At 35.4% G+C, this 14,987-nt stretch overlaps 2 protein-coding genes across 3 annotated transcripts; both read left to right on the top strand.

Annotated features, from left to right (window-relative positions):
* Window positions 1-817: 817 nt before the first annotated feature.
* Window positions 818-6,800, top strand: LOC141610531 (uncharacterized). Its single transcript, XM_074428628.1, has 3 exons — window positions 818-1,265; window positions 5,276-6,473; window positions 6,625-6,800. The coding sequence occupies exons 1-3, from the start codon at window positions 1,066-1,068 to the stop codon at window positions 6,688-6,690; spliced, it is 1,464 nt and encodes a 487-aa protein (XP_074284729.1). The 5' UTR covers window positions 818-1,065; the 3' UTR covers window positions 6,691-6,800.
* A 4,013-nt stretch (window positions 6,801-10,813) lies between these two features.
* LOC141610530 (serine/arginine-rich splicing factor SC35-like) lies at window positions 10,814-14,938 on the top strand. 2 transcript variants are annotated; one of them, XR_012528343.1, is made up of 9 exons: window positions 10,814-11,028; window positions 11,122-11,200; window positions 11,377-11,456; window positions 11,654-11,720; window positions 12,563-12,616; window positions 13,933-14,139; window positions 14,228-14,417; window positions 14,504-14,712; window positions 14,831-14,938. XR_012528343.1 is itself a non-coding variant. In XM_074428627.1 (8 exons), exons 1-7 carry the CDS (start codon window positions 10,953-10,955, stop codon window positions 14,415-14,417), a joined length of 753 nt encoding a protein of 250 aa, XP_074284728.1. In that variant the 5' UTR covers window positions 10,814-10,952; the 3' UTR covers window positions 14,504-14,811. The 2 variants fall into 2 exon arrangements, 1 of the variants encoding a protein (XP_074284728.1); XM_074428627.1 differs by lacking the exon at window positions 14,831-14,938 and having other exon boundaries at window positions 14,504-14,811.
* The last annotated feature ends 49 nt before the right edge of the window (window positions 14,939-14,987 follow it).

Below are 14,987 nucleotides of genomic sequence, written 5' to 3'. Positions count from 1 at the left end.
CTCAACCAAAAGCTTAAGGTACCATGATAGATGAATCATCTCAACCAAAACCTTAAGGTGATGGTTGAGGCCCAACTATTATAATTATTCATGTTATTCCTTACTATACAATCAATATAACTAATTAGTTGAACAGTCTACTTACTGAACTCGCTCCACCTTGCACAACACAAGCATTTTCTAATTTCTACCATCAACCCATGCACAACCAAAGGCGTTTTCAATTTCAATTAGGCTTCAATTAGTAATTTAGTGTATCATCTTGGAGGTCTTGGGTTCGAAACCCATGAGTCTATTTTCTCTCTCTTTTTTTAATGCTTCTTCTAAACACACTTTTTATAGAAAAAAAAGAATTGGGTTATTAACTTCAGATCTTCAATAATATTTTTCGTAATGTATCAATAAAAATCACAAAAATATTTTTAATAACGTGCCCTTATAATTTTAGAATGATCAATATTATAGCTCCTGCCTATATATGCATGGGATTGGGCTGATCTGCCGCTAGAACGTATATACGTGGATTATGAAAGAAGAAGAATTCGAGGCTGGGAAATAAAGCTTTCGTACTCGTGAGATATTTTTGCTATAAACAGATTTCCTAGATAGATGTCGATACAAGCATTATCCTCACAAATGACAATTCTTTTTTGTGATTTTAGTCCCTTTCATTACTGAAAACGTGCATTATTGAACAAGACAAGATTTTGAGGCGCTGTTCTTTGGTCCATTGCATTTCCAATTTCCATGGACCTTTTGGCTTCATATGAATGACTAGTCATTTTTGTTATCCTTATCTTTTTTATGTTCACAAACTTCTTTATCCGAAGAGAATGAATTTGAATCCACCCATTTCCTCCCTCTTCATTTTTCTCTTGATTTTTACGAGTTTAGATTTTATACTGAAATGATCTATAACGTTCTGAAAAGAATCCTAGTTCAAATTGAATATATTAATTACCACTTACCTCTTATCCCTCTTACCTATAAATAATGCAACGTTAATTAGTGCAAGAACCGCAAGAGCAAAGCTAACAAGCCTTGATTTAGTATTGAGACAATTCAATGTCTTTGCCTGAGCTAGTGGTTTTCTCAGTGAGGGATTCGAATGATGCAAGATACTTGAGTTTTACGGGTCCTCAAAGACAACTCCGGTTTGGTCCTGAAGAAGGCGTTTTCAGTGACCTAGCAAGGTTCGCTGTCGAGTCGGCCGGAAATGGCCTCGTTCACATTCGATCCTGCTACGAGAACAACTACTGGGCTAGGTAAATTTAAGCACTCTGCCTTTCAGTTTTTTTTATTCGTTTTCTTTCGGTGTGTCTAAATGTCACAAAGGAGGGTCTTATAATACCGATTAAAATATAAACCCACAAATTCCCATTTATGACGGGTAATATCCGTTACAAGCTGACGGGTTAAATAAAACCTACTTGGGTAGATAAAAATAAGCCATTTGTGGTTTCCTAAACACTTTTACTTTCGTCTTATCTATTCATGTGAGTGATACGTCACTTGACCCATCACAAGCTAGTGACAGAACCAGGTCATGATTAAATAGCTCTTCTCGAATAACTCTATTAGTAAAATTAGTTGACATTGTCAGTAAGGGTGGAGTCTAGTGGTTAAAATTTGGGTGAAATTCCCAGGAGATCCATGTTCAAGCCTTCCAAAAGCAAAATCTTGTGGAGCATTCTTGGCCTTAGTTCATTCCTAATAGACTTCGAGCCTGTCACCCTTGAGTGGTTTACCTGGTATACGTGGTTTGTCGGGTCTGGCGGGCGAGTCAGGGGCTATTTGGATTTTAAAAACATAGAAAATAAGGAATTTCACACGAAATCGAAAAGCTTTATATTATTCCGTATTCCATAATAAAAACGACGTACATAATGACCACGAAAATACATATTGAAATTTGAAAGCCGACGCCGAGATTGAGCGCCACCCGGTGGCGCCGTATCATTATCCATCTGAAAATGACTAGGGCTGACAAATAGAGGGAGAAGTCAATTCACATCACATTATTTTTTGATTTAAGTATGATATTTATTAAAATAAGATAATCACAAAAAAATTTGAAAAGAAAAAGGTATTAGTCTATCAATATCCATGTGATGTTTGAGAATCCCCTATCTATAAAAGCTAAAGCATTTAGCTTCTTCCTATTGGTTGCTGAAATTTAGGCATTGAAAAACAAAATTAATGATGTAGGGTCCCCCATGATCTCTCAAAAGATTAATTACTCTCTTTCTTCTTTCTTTATAATATCACCATCTAATTATTCTAATTATTAGATTAGTATTAGATAAAACAACTCTGTAGAAGTAGAAAGAAAAATCAGATCTAAATAACACAAAAAAAAGTACATTAAAAAAGATGCCCTTCTAAATAACACAAAAAAAAATACATTAAAAAGATGCCCCGGAACATAATCAAACTACAATAAAAATAAAATTTATTAAAAGAAATTTTTCAAAAAGAAAAAAGCATATTTCATCAAATCTATCAGAATTACGTAGTAAAAACTGTAATTATTTTAAAATTATGGAAAAGATAATAAAAATAAATTCAATAGCAATATTCCTAAAAATAAATCAATAATATTTATCAGATCAAACATGCAAAAAAAAAAATTAACAATGAGATGTATATATAGGACATTAGATCAAAGATGTTTTCGAATTACATCAACATGGAAAAAAAAATTAAATCAAGTGCCAATGAGAAATCAAAAAAATTAGTTTTGACAAAGTTCGAAAGTATAAATCAACAAAACAAAACAAAAAATCGAAAAATTAGTAGTCAACAAAATAGTTTAGACGAATATAGGACGTATGTCATTCGAAAATAAGAAAAGTTAGATCATCTACCTTGCAAACATACTATTGAATTAACATTTCACTTCTTCTAAATAAACTATAGTGGTGTTAGGCGGTGGTGGTCATCGGTTGTGAGGACATGAAAAGGCGGCATAACTGTTATAGTGATGTGAGTGAAAAATTTGGCAGATTTATTAATTAAATGAAATACGGGTATGGGGAGAAAGTTAGATGATTTGCTAAATGAGTGAGGGTTTTGAATAATTTTGAGTGAAGCCAAACTCAAAAGTGTAGGGTTTAGGATTTGCTTTGTATATTATACCATTATTTAGGTCATTAATTATGTTAAATGGGTTGTTGGCACTTGGGCCTAATGTAGATCGATGAGATGTCCGCAATAAAATGTTGAATCAGATTATGAATGGGTAATTTAGTTATTAATTAATTAATTCGTCTTAAAATCAAAACGAGTCAAATAATATCCTATTTGCATACATTAGACAAATTTTTTGCTAATTCCAATGTATTCTGTTTTTGTTTCCTGTGTACTTGATCCGTCTTAAGTGTAAGACGAATATGCCCGTCTTAAATATGAATTTGTGTGAAACGGTGTTACCATGTTAGACGGTTTCATTGTTAAAAATAAAAATTATTTATTAGCATTACATGAATACTTTTCTTATAAAAATGCATCGTTTTACAGTATGAGACCGTTATTTTATAATTTATGTAAGAAATATACTCCGTATATAACTTAAAATAGAAATAGATAACAAAGTATTATTTCGATTCAGACTCATATTATAGTTGTATGAACTTTTAGCGCAGTGAGAACACGGCGGCTAAATTGTAATTTGGCATAATTAGAATTGTTGCTCACCCTATTGTCAAGAATCAAGATAATACTTTGTTATGTACGACATTGAATATTTAATCACATTTATTATTCAAATATTCGATGATAACGCTAATATTACGACCCCGTGCATTCTCTGCACGGGTATAAAACTAGTATATATATATACCGAGTACATATTAGTTGTCATAATGAGAAACTACTTTTTGAAACTGTATAGATCTCATACGAATTAACCATTTTATCTAAATTATATCCCAAACTAGCCATTGTCAAAATTAATTACATTGTTAAAACCTTAAAAATGGTTAAAATGGGAATTAAAAATTCGAAAATGGTTAATTTAGAAAATACTTTATTAAAAATAGTCATTTTAGTGAACGACCCTAATATTTGTTCAAATAAATGTGGTTATTTTTACGAGTTAAGCATAAGAGAAGGACCCGAACTTTACTATTTTTTCCAGTTAAGGACTTGTACTTCAAAATATTTCAGTTAAGGAACTCCAACCTTAATTCAGTCTAACTGCCGTTAAAACTAATACCAGCTAAATATTACAGTATCAATGCATCATAGCAATTTTGATAAAATCATCTCAGAATGAAGGTAAAGTAATGACTTAATTTTCTCTTTCAATTCCCATGTCTTATTCGGTGAATCTCGAGAAAGCAAGTCATTTTTGTGATTGAATGTTTTATAAACAATCCAACTATTGATTTGATTTCATCATAGTAAAGCTTATATAAATACTCACTAAGATCAATTAGCAATTTTAATTTTCCCTTTAAATTCCCGTCATATATTATTGCACCAGAATTCATTTGAAACTTACATTAATTAAGATCAATTAGCAATAATTACACCGATAACGGCTTATATTAGAAACTGACGAACCATACGAATTCCGTCAATGGGTATATATATACGTGTACATATTAAACCAAGATCTCAATTTATATTCCCGCAAAAAAAAAAATCTCAATTTATATATTCAAATATGAGTTCGCGTCAAACTCACCTGTACGTTCCGTCGTTTATGAACCCACTTGAGTGCTTGATAGTGAAGGAGAGAATGAGATGAAGGGAAAGATGAGGAAGAATTAAGTATTACTGAATTGTTGTACGATTTTCTAGAAAAGCCGCTCAATCAATTTATCTCAATTTTTTTTCAATGTTCATGTAAACTAGAAGAAGTTAACGGTGTTAAGGTTGAAGTCCCTTAACTGTAAAGTTTAATAGTTGAGGTCCTTACCTGGAAAATAAACGATAGTATAGGTCCTTATCTTTGTGTTAACTACTCTTATTTATACGGTTATACTCCCTCAATTTTTTTTCCTTCCAAGTTGCTTTTTCACCATCGCCAATATAGTATTTTGAATCTTTGACCATAATTTCCGACAAATACATGCTAAAACTATTTTTGGTAGTCAAAAATAATATTTTACCAAAAATGGTTTTGATAATTAGTTTTAGGTATTAAAACTTTTTATTTCCTTAATATATTCACGATGAAAGTTTAGTAATTTTGACGTTAAAATATTAGTTGATGAGTTGATAATTTTAAAAGTTAATCTTGTTCTAAATAGTACCAAATGGCATGCAGGGCATCAAGGCCTGAAACTTGGTTGGTTGCATCAGCCCCAGAGAAAGTTGAGGACATGTCTAAGGATGGGTGTACATTGTTCCGGCCGCGTTTGAGCGCTGGAAACGTGTTTGTTGAATTCATACATGCGCAAAGTGGGTTGAACGTTGTGATGCGTCCACCCAACGATGCGCATGCCTACAGCTTATGTATCGAGCATGGCGCCCCAACTGAGTTTAGCCTCACTGATTTCGCCGTCATAAGTAGGACTAGACTTCCAAGATACGTAATGTTCCTCGGTGACAATAACAAGTATTTGAGCTCTATAAAACTTAACGAAAATAACGGGTACGTACATGTTAGGCAATACGAATTCCCCACAAACCGAGAGGTGTTGTTCGAGGTCTTGTACAACAAAAGCGGCGACAAATTAAGATTAAAGTCGATGAGTATGAACGATTTCTGCGGTGTGTCACTGCCTCATACAACCGTCTATATAAGGCCTCTCCCTGAAAACGACCCAGGCACGTTGTTTGATGCGACCCTGTATTCCCCGCCTAACACGACAGTGCCGGGGATTGTCTTGCGTTCCCTCGTCAACAACCGGTATTGTCGTAGATCTCCGGCCATTAACCAGGAATTGACTGCTGAATCAAACTCCCTCAATGATCTCAATGCCTGGCTCCGGCCTATGCCCCCGAGTTTATATCGGGTCAATATTGAGAGTTTCCGCAAAGCTTGGAGAGGACCCAACTCATCCCGGGTTGTGAAGGAAGTGCGAATAGAAAATAGGTCAAACAGTGTAATGGAGCGGGATAATGAAAGTGTCGAGTATATTATGACTACGATCAACTCATATAGTAATAGTATGTTCTTAGTCAGAGGTTCGGCCGTGTTCAACGGCCGGATTCCAAAAGTTGGTTCAAATGGGGAACTAGAGATTCCAAATGCGGTCAGACAAGTTAATACTTCTTGGGCAACACCTAGCTTCGATCAGTCCGCCGTTAAACAAGACCTCAAATTGAAAGTACCACCCATGTCAATAATGGTTGCAACTGTGTCTGTTATTACGGTCACTTATGAGGTACCCTTCTCCTACCAACAAATCGACGTCTTTCACTTTGATGGCCCTGAACCTCAATATCTCCACGGTGGTGTTTTTAAGACGGAATCCGATTATAGTGCGGTCACCTATGACATTCAACCTCTTACATCTGAGGTACGTACGTACTTTTTTTTGGAAACACTAATTCTTGTTCCAGATTATTTTTTAACATATATAAAAGGAAAATAGTCACATTTCCCGTCCGCGTCACAAATTACTGGAGAAATGCAAATCAAACATACTCATAATTTTGAAATGCATGCAGGGAATGATCAATGCAATAGATGATGGTATCGAACCAAATGCATCTGATGAGGTTAAGCAAGAATAATAAGGAGAGAGATCGATGCATGTATACTTCCATGATTATGTTATTATTATTGTACACTTCCCTTCAAACTTTTATTTCTTATTTAATAAAGTTGGAAGTCTCCTGCATTATTTCGAGTTAACCCAAAGACAAGGACCTATACTATCGTTTTTTTTATAGTTAAGGACCTCAACTATAAAACTTTACGGTTAAGGGACTCAACCCTAACCCCGTTAACTTTAATTTACATGAACATTCCAAAACGAATAACCTATATATTGAATGAACGGCTTTTCTTGTAAAATCATACAGTACGTAATGCTTAAGATCTTCCCCTTTATCTCATTCTCTCCTTCCCTATCAAGCACTCAAGTGGGTTCATAAATGGCGGAACCGGTGAGTTTAACGTGAACTCATATGAATATATAAATTGAAATCTTGGTCGAATATGAACAGAGTAGTGTTTGGATAGTACACGTATATACTCGATAACGGAATTCGCTTGGTTCGTCTGTTTCTAATATATAAGCCGTTATAAATGTGCAATTATTTCCATTTTCCAATTGATCTTAATGTAAGTTTCAAATTAAACGAATTCTGGTAAGAATAACAACTTGCAACATTGATTTTATTTCATCATAGTAAAGCTTATACAAATACCCACATTGATTTTACGACAAGACTGCTGTGCTCTCGTGCTTGTTTGGTTCTCCTTCTTCCTGATAATCACTCATTTTATGGTCTTTATATTTATGGTCTTTATATTTATGGTCTTCATATTCATACAGAGTTACAGACTATATATGTATATAACAAAAGTATTCAACTCTCAGAAACTGCATTTAATAAATCCGCCGCCATCGCGATATCGTGCTCAAGAAATCCCAACATAGATAAGAAGACTGAGAATGGGTTTGGTAGAACTAGTCGTAATAATTAAGAACAAGAAATTCAATTTGTGAAGTTCCGCCATCGATTTCGGAATGTCGTGTGTTGGGAGATAGAGATTAAAGATGGACAAGAATGATACAACATTGTCAACTAACGGAAAAGCAAACGGAAAGAGGGCTCAGGTCCTTAACTGGATTTTTTTGAAGTTCAATCCCTTAACTGAAAAAAAAAACATAGTTTAGGTTCTTATCTTACCCTTAACTCGCATTATTTCTTACTAGTTGAAAAGTCCGTGCGATGCACGAGGCTCCGATTAGGATCATCTTTAACAATATGCGTGTTGCATATTTTAAGAATTTGATGAACAAAACATATCGTAAACATTGGTTTACGTTGCTATGTTTTGATAATAGAAGTCAGGTAAGTTGATAAATAAAAAAGTATTACTATGTTGAAAATTACAAAACTCTGAAAGGTTGATTTAGTTGATTATTGATGAATCATCAATCCGTTTAACATAAAAGCTACTTCATTTGTTATCAATTACTCCGTATATCAATTGTATCACATTCAAACACATTGTTGTATTATGTAGTTACCTATTTCTATTGTTGCACGCACCACCTGTTTTTAGTTAATATAAAGCGCTATTGTCGAAATGTGGTTTATTTAGTTCCCCAAAATGAACACGTGGTAACGGCTAAGAGGGATTTTTTTGAGATTCTCAAATTAGATTAACCTACAATAACACCTACCAATATACGGAGTATTATAGTATTCTCAATGTAAAAGCTAAATGGTATTACGTAAACAACAAGTATCTCAATTATATATGAAGCTTGTTTAAAAAAATTGATAAATCTCTAAACAATAGAATGTTTTTTTTTGAAAGGCACAATATAATGTTTTTGACTATTTACAATTAAAACTGAGATTCCTTATAGCTTCATGCAAAATATATAATACGACACCTAATTTAATAGAAATGTGAAAACTTCTTTGTAAACAATATTTTTCGTGTGGCCTTAATGCACTTGTTCCCTATCATTGATGTAGAACTTTAATCCCTTGGTGACGTTCTTAACGTTGTTACGTAAAGCTGGATTAAAATATGGTTTCGGCCAATAAACTTTAACATGATTGAATGATTGTCCCTGACTCTTATTTATCGTCATAGCGTAGCATGACCTGAACGGATGTCGTCGCCGCGTAAGAACAAAAGTTTTGTTTTTTTAACAGAGGAAGTCATCACTATTCTTGTGCGCATGCATGAACATATGTGTCATTAAAATTCATCACAATACGTTACCGCATAACTAAAAATGCAATAGGTCTTGGTATAGACGGGTGGGGCGAACAGACGGATAAAGACCTCTAATAAAATGGGTAGGGGGACAAGGTGGGGCACCCCCCATGTGCTTCCCACTTTATGACAAATGGATATTTTGTGAGGGAAAATGGTATCCGTGTATACGTATAGACGGATAATGTCCGTCTATAATGAGAATTTGTGCTAAAAATGTCATGCACGTTCTAAATCCACGGTGAAATATATGTTTTCCCCCACGGACAGCACAACAATAAACATACAACAATCAAATGAGTTTAGTATGGTGGTGGAGGACGTTGCCCGTCTCATTCTTTAATTAATCATGAGGTCAGGAATTCGATCCATGTCCATGAAAATGGAACAAAATCTTTAATCAGGCGTTTACCTGTTCGTGAAAGCATTCGCGGTAAGAGAATTATACTTTGTTGTTGACGGTGTTCCCGTGACATTGGGAATATTTGGAGGATACTCTATTTTAGAGGCCCAAATAGCACAAAACATTTTATTTATACTGGTGGACTTTTGGTTCCTACTAATTAGGATCTTGGCCCTTTTGGTGTAGCAGTCTATATCTTGGGCTTTTATTTCAATATATATACTCCGTATATATATACTGGGCTTTTACAACACACCATTTACACTAGCCCTTGCTAATTAAGAACCAAGCTCGACATGAACCATTCAAAGCCAAATGGGCTTGATTCCGGTGGTTGGCTGGTTGACTATCGTGGTGGTTAGGGTATTTTATTGGGCGGGATAGTTGACTGGCTTGGTCGTTGCAGGGAGATGAGCGGGTTAGATATATATGGAAAGGTTAATATCCTAAATTAACAAGTCTTTAGACAATTAACAAAACAAAAAAAAAGATAATGTAAAGAATGACTGAATGAGCGGGTTAGGTATAAGAAAATATTAATATCCTAAATAAGTTTTTAGTTTTCTTATTCTATTGTTCGAGCAAAGAGCGACTTGATAAAATGCAACGGGACATATAACCAATAATGTATAAGAAAGTAACATTGTGGCAGGGGCGCTCAAATAGGCACTCGGACAAAAAGGTGGGCCGAGCCGGAGAAGGTTAGCCCCTGAGTGAAGGTGGACCTGAAAGTCTGGAACTAGCTTGGTTTAGGTTCAAGGGGCGGGGGGGTTAAAGCGTGCCTCCGAGATAAAGGACGGATCAGGCGGGGCAAAAATGGACCCGAATGGTTGGCTGGTCTTTACCTTTGGCGTACCCTAGTACATACTTTACTACACAAGATGAGATACAAAAGTCGATATATGGGGTGCACGAGAAAAAGGTTCGAGAAACTACGTCCTAGCCAGTAGCAAAGTAAGACCAAGGTTCTTATAATCTTATCTTTATTAATTCAGAAGACAATATTCAATCCAGGGCGTGCCACGTCATTAATTCATCTTTTTTTTTTGGAAATTCATGTTATGGTGGGACCCGTTAGTGTGCAATGTATTATTTCTTCAGAATTCCGGCTATACAAACATGCGACAAATTACGTCTTAGAATAAATACTATGAAATAATACTATGAAATAATTTTATACATTCCGAATAAATGAAATTAATGGCATATAAGCGGAATGAATTACAAATCGGAATAAATGAAACTAATTACAAATAAATGAATTACATAATTTGAAAAAAATAATAATAATAAAATTACGTAATTACGAGAAGGAATTACATTTATTTACGGGATTGAATTGTTAATTGCTAATTGTTCATGTTAATATTTGTTAATTCAGATTGTTAATGTTAACATTATCTATTACACATTAATCATGTACATCACAGAATGTCATCTATTGCCCAATTATTATAATAGAAATGCAAATTTAAATATTCATCAAAAAATATTCTTATCGATCTAATATATACCCGTGCAATTTTGCACGGGTTTAAAACTAGTAACGCTTTAAACGAACCAATAGCTCCGCATATGTATACGCGGATACTCCTCTAATCACAAAATCCCCAAAAAAACCCTAATTTCCCCAATCTTCAGCTTCATCGTCACAAACCCTGAGATCGTCGGAAAATCGAAACAACGATGTCGCACATCGGAAGAGCTGGTCCTCCCGACATCACCGACACTTACTCTCTCCTCGTCCTCAACATCAGCTTTCGTATAATTTCTCTATCTATTTTCCCTTTTTAATTTTCAATTTTCAATGTTTTTCGATGAATCTTTAGTTATATATGGATTTTTAATCGAGCAGGAACAACTGTAGATGATTTATTTCCGTTGTTCGACAAATACGGCAAAGTTGTCGACATTCATATCCCTAGAGATCGAAGGTTGTAACCTTTACTCCTTTTTTCATGATTAATTTTCTAAAAATGAAGTAATTTGATTAGGATTGCTCGCTCCGGCTCGATTGATTCAAACGTAAAGAATCAGTTGTGTCGGAGGGAGTATTAGGTTAGGGGAACGATTTGTTGACTTAAAACTGTTAAATTGTGTAATACTGTAGGACTGGTGAATCTCGTGGTTTCGCATTTGTGCGGTACAAGTATGGAGATGAGGCACAGAAGGCTGTTGATAGGCTTGATGGTATTCTGACTTTGATTCGATTTAGTACTCTCTCTGTCCCAATCATTTGTTTACGTGGTTGAAATACGTCTCACAAAGTATTGAAAAAGAGTAAACAATTGGTTGAGATGAATCGAGTATCTTGCAAACTAGTAATGCTGTAGTTATATTTTTGGTGGATGTGTTTTTTACTTGTATTGTTTGATTTTTTTTTTTAGGGAGGCAGGTGGATGGTAGAGAAATTGCGGTCCAGTTTGCAAAATATGGACCAAATGCTGAGAGAATGTGAGTAATAGTTGTTAGTTGATTGTGTGGCCAGTTTCTGTTACTTCTTTTTATACAGAGTTTGTTATTTCAATATGGTGGCTAGTTGTTGGCATGTTAATTCTTTTTACGTAGTAGTTTGTTTATCGATTAGCTTGGTAGAAGACTAAAAGTTTAGGGGTGAAATTTATGAATGTTTTATGTAGTAGCTTGTTTATCGATCAGCTTGGTAGAAGACTAAAAGTTTAGGGGTGAAATTTATGAATGTTTGGAAGACGTATGACCAGTCTCCACTTTTGTTGGTACAAAGTACAAAGTGTTTGTAAGGAATGTGCGATTGATTAGGTTCAAATCAGGAATATGCGATTGATTAGGTTCAAATCAAGCTGTGCTTGCTCTTTGGTAGTTTGCATATGTTACTATGGGTAATTTTGATGAGCTTTAATTTGCAGCAAACGTGCCAGACTGGTTATTTGCATCAAAGTGAAGTCATCGAAATTTGCATCAATTGACAACTATTTATTATCACGAGACGTGAAGTTAGTTAAATCAACCAGTTTGCTTTACTATAGGGACTTTGACGAGCTTTCTTCGTGTTTATTGCTTGTACGCATTTTCTTATGTAGATAAGCTGATGCAATGTCTTCGCTGGTATGCCGTAGATGGCTTCAGTGCAGATTTTGGTAAAGAATTTAAATGCCAATTACTAGACAGTAGATAGTTAGGTATACATTTTATAGGTTTTGAATTTTTGAGTCATGTGTCATCTGCTGGTTTTGCTGTTACTGTTTGTATTATTGTGACGTTGCCTTTTTTACTCGTCTCCAAATATGGTTTCAGTCATTCTTGTTCATTGTTTTCAGCCACAAGGGAAGGATCCTGGAGCCTATTGCCAAGGTTAGAAGCCCAAGGCCAAGGTAAATATCTTTAGTTTAGTTAACTAGCCGTGTCTATTGCTGTGGTTAAATTTATTCTCATCGTTCATATGCACCATCACAGTTTAGAGTTTGATAATGTTATGTTAATTCTATTTCTACTGATATGTGTTATTGGCTTTCCCTAAATTAAAATGATGAATTTTCTAATTATTCGAAGATCACTATATTTGCTGAAGTGAATGATATGGTTATCCGTTATCATTTTCCAAGCCTGCTCCTCCCATCAGTGGTTGGTTCCCTGATATTTGTCTGGCTAATATGTGTATGGCCGATGGAAAGGCATATAATTTTCAGGATTTAGGGAGCATTGGAAAATTGTTATCAGTTTTTAAAATTTTCGATAAAAAGAACCCCAATTTTCCACCCCTGTTCATTTTTGCTGCTTCACAAAATTTTCTCGTTTTTCTCCTTTCGAAACCACAACCCTAATCATGCAGTAGGAATGTTGGTTACTTTCACTTGCATGCTCCATCAAGTCCCTCACTCATCATCAGCATCACCATCATTAAGTTGATTCTTGATTTTGATTTCGGTGCTGGATTGAGTTTGGCATTGGCTTTACTTGGCGTTAGGTTGGACTTTAGATATGCTATTTTTTTAATGGTTTGAAAGGAGTTGGAAGGCAGAATATAGCATGCTTTTGCAAATACTTGTGGCTGTTACGGGGTTTTGTTGGAATTGAATGGACTTCAAAAATTAACGGGCAGTTTTGACTTTTGATCATAACCTAGGCATTTGGTAGATAAAGAACCATAATGAAGTTCGTGGTTGGTATAGGTGGTTGATTGGTTTGCGCAGTCTTTATTGAACTTGTTTAAGAATTTCGGCCGTTGTCATTTGTATGCACAGCTCGAGTACATTGTAATTTATGGTATAAGACCGCGGACGTCTTTTAATTTACTCATTTTAAAGTGTGTATAAAAAAGCGTTCAAGTATTCAGAGTATGTTAGAAATCCTAGATGACAATTTGATGAACAATTTTTTTTCTCTCTATATGCACTTTCAAACCATAATATTTTCTTTATTGGAGGAGATAGTGGTCATGACTCATGACTAAGCTTATCTGTATCTTGTTTTCTCTCAGGAATTTCCCTTTGGTAATACTTGTCTCAAATTGATTGCCCTTGTTTTTGTCTGAGCTCTGTTCTGGCCTCTCTTTCATTTAACATTTTAGCTTTCTGTTGTAATTGGGTTATAAGTATTTCATAGGCTTCTAGCTTTCCATTCTGTGTTATTTGAAAGTATGCATGTGATTTGTAAAAATAATTGATGGGTTGTCAAAATTTGTCATCAGGTCCCGTGATGACTACAGGGACAGGGACTACCACAGAAGAAGCCGCAGTAGAAGTGCTGACAGGTACGATCGTGATAGATACAGGGAAAAAGACAGAAGTTACCGCCGTCGCAGCAGGAGTCGTAGCTACAGTCCTGGCTATTCAAGAGGTCGTGGCCGAGATCGTTATGATGATGAGAAGAACTATGGAAGCAGATCTCCTAAAAGGTTACTCCATCAAATTGAAAGATTTATCCGAGTCTTATACAGTCAGCTCCTTTCATTATCTGATCTCTTTATTTCTGGCTTGTTATAGTGCCTCTCCTCCAAGACGAAGTCGGAGTTCACGTAGAAGTCCTTCTCCCCGCCTAATCTCACCTCGCAGGCCATCTGTTTCTAGGAGTCGTTCTCCAGATAGGCACAGTCCTAAAGCACCCTCTGTTTCTCCTCGTCGTTCTGTCTCCCCTCGTGTTTCGCGCAGCCCCTCTCCTCGCAAGTCAGATTAGGTGAAGATATACTGCTTTATTGTTTATGTTGGTTGTCTTTTTCGTAAGATTCATTATTTGACTGCCTTGTGTCATTTTGCTTGCAGGCGGAGGTGTCTTCAAGATCTTCTATGTTGACAATCGCTTGTGATTCAGTAATTTGCAGTGTTGAGCTAGCATTTATGAGTAGACTGGGCTTAGTAGCTGTTACAAACTAATATTTGTGGGTCTGTTGATTTTACTCAGTACTGTCTTGGACTGCAGTAGATGTTGAGTTTTTCTGCTGGCGTTGTGCTCTTGTGGAGGCATAACTATGGTTTGTCCTAAATTTCCATCTGTTATATGTGGTCATTGTTCCATGTATTACTTAAAATGCTTCCATTTCAATTTTATGCTGTGAACGTTGACGCTGTTAGTCTGGTCTGTTACCTTAGATTGAGAAGAGTTGAGGAAGGTTGATAGGCAGATTGATGAGATGCAAAGTTGGTGATGCTGGTGCTGTTTGTGTTTGTTTCGTTGATGATATCCTCATATTTGCCCTGTCATCTGGAAATACTGCTGGTAGTGCTTCCTGGTATTTTCATCAATTAG

The sequence above is a fragment of the Silene latifolia genome, chromosome 11 (assembly GCF_048544455.1).
Source record: "Silene latifolia isolate original U9 population chromosome 11, ASM4854445v1, whole genome shotgun sequence".
In the NCBI taxonomy this organism is placed as follows: Eukaryota; Viridiplantae; Streptophyta; class Magnoliopsida; order Caryophyllales; family Caryophyllaceae; genus Silene; species Silene latifolia.
Note: the sequence above shows the minus strand (reverse complement) of the source record. Positions and strands in the feature narration are given on the sequence as shown.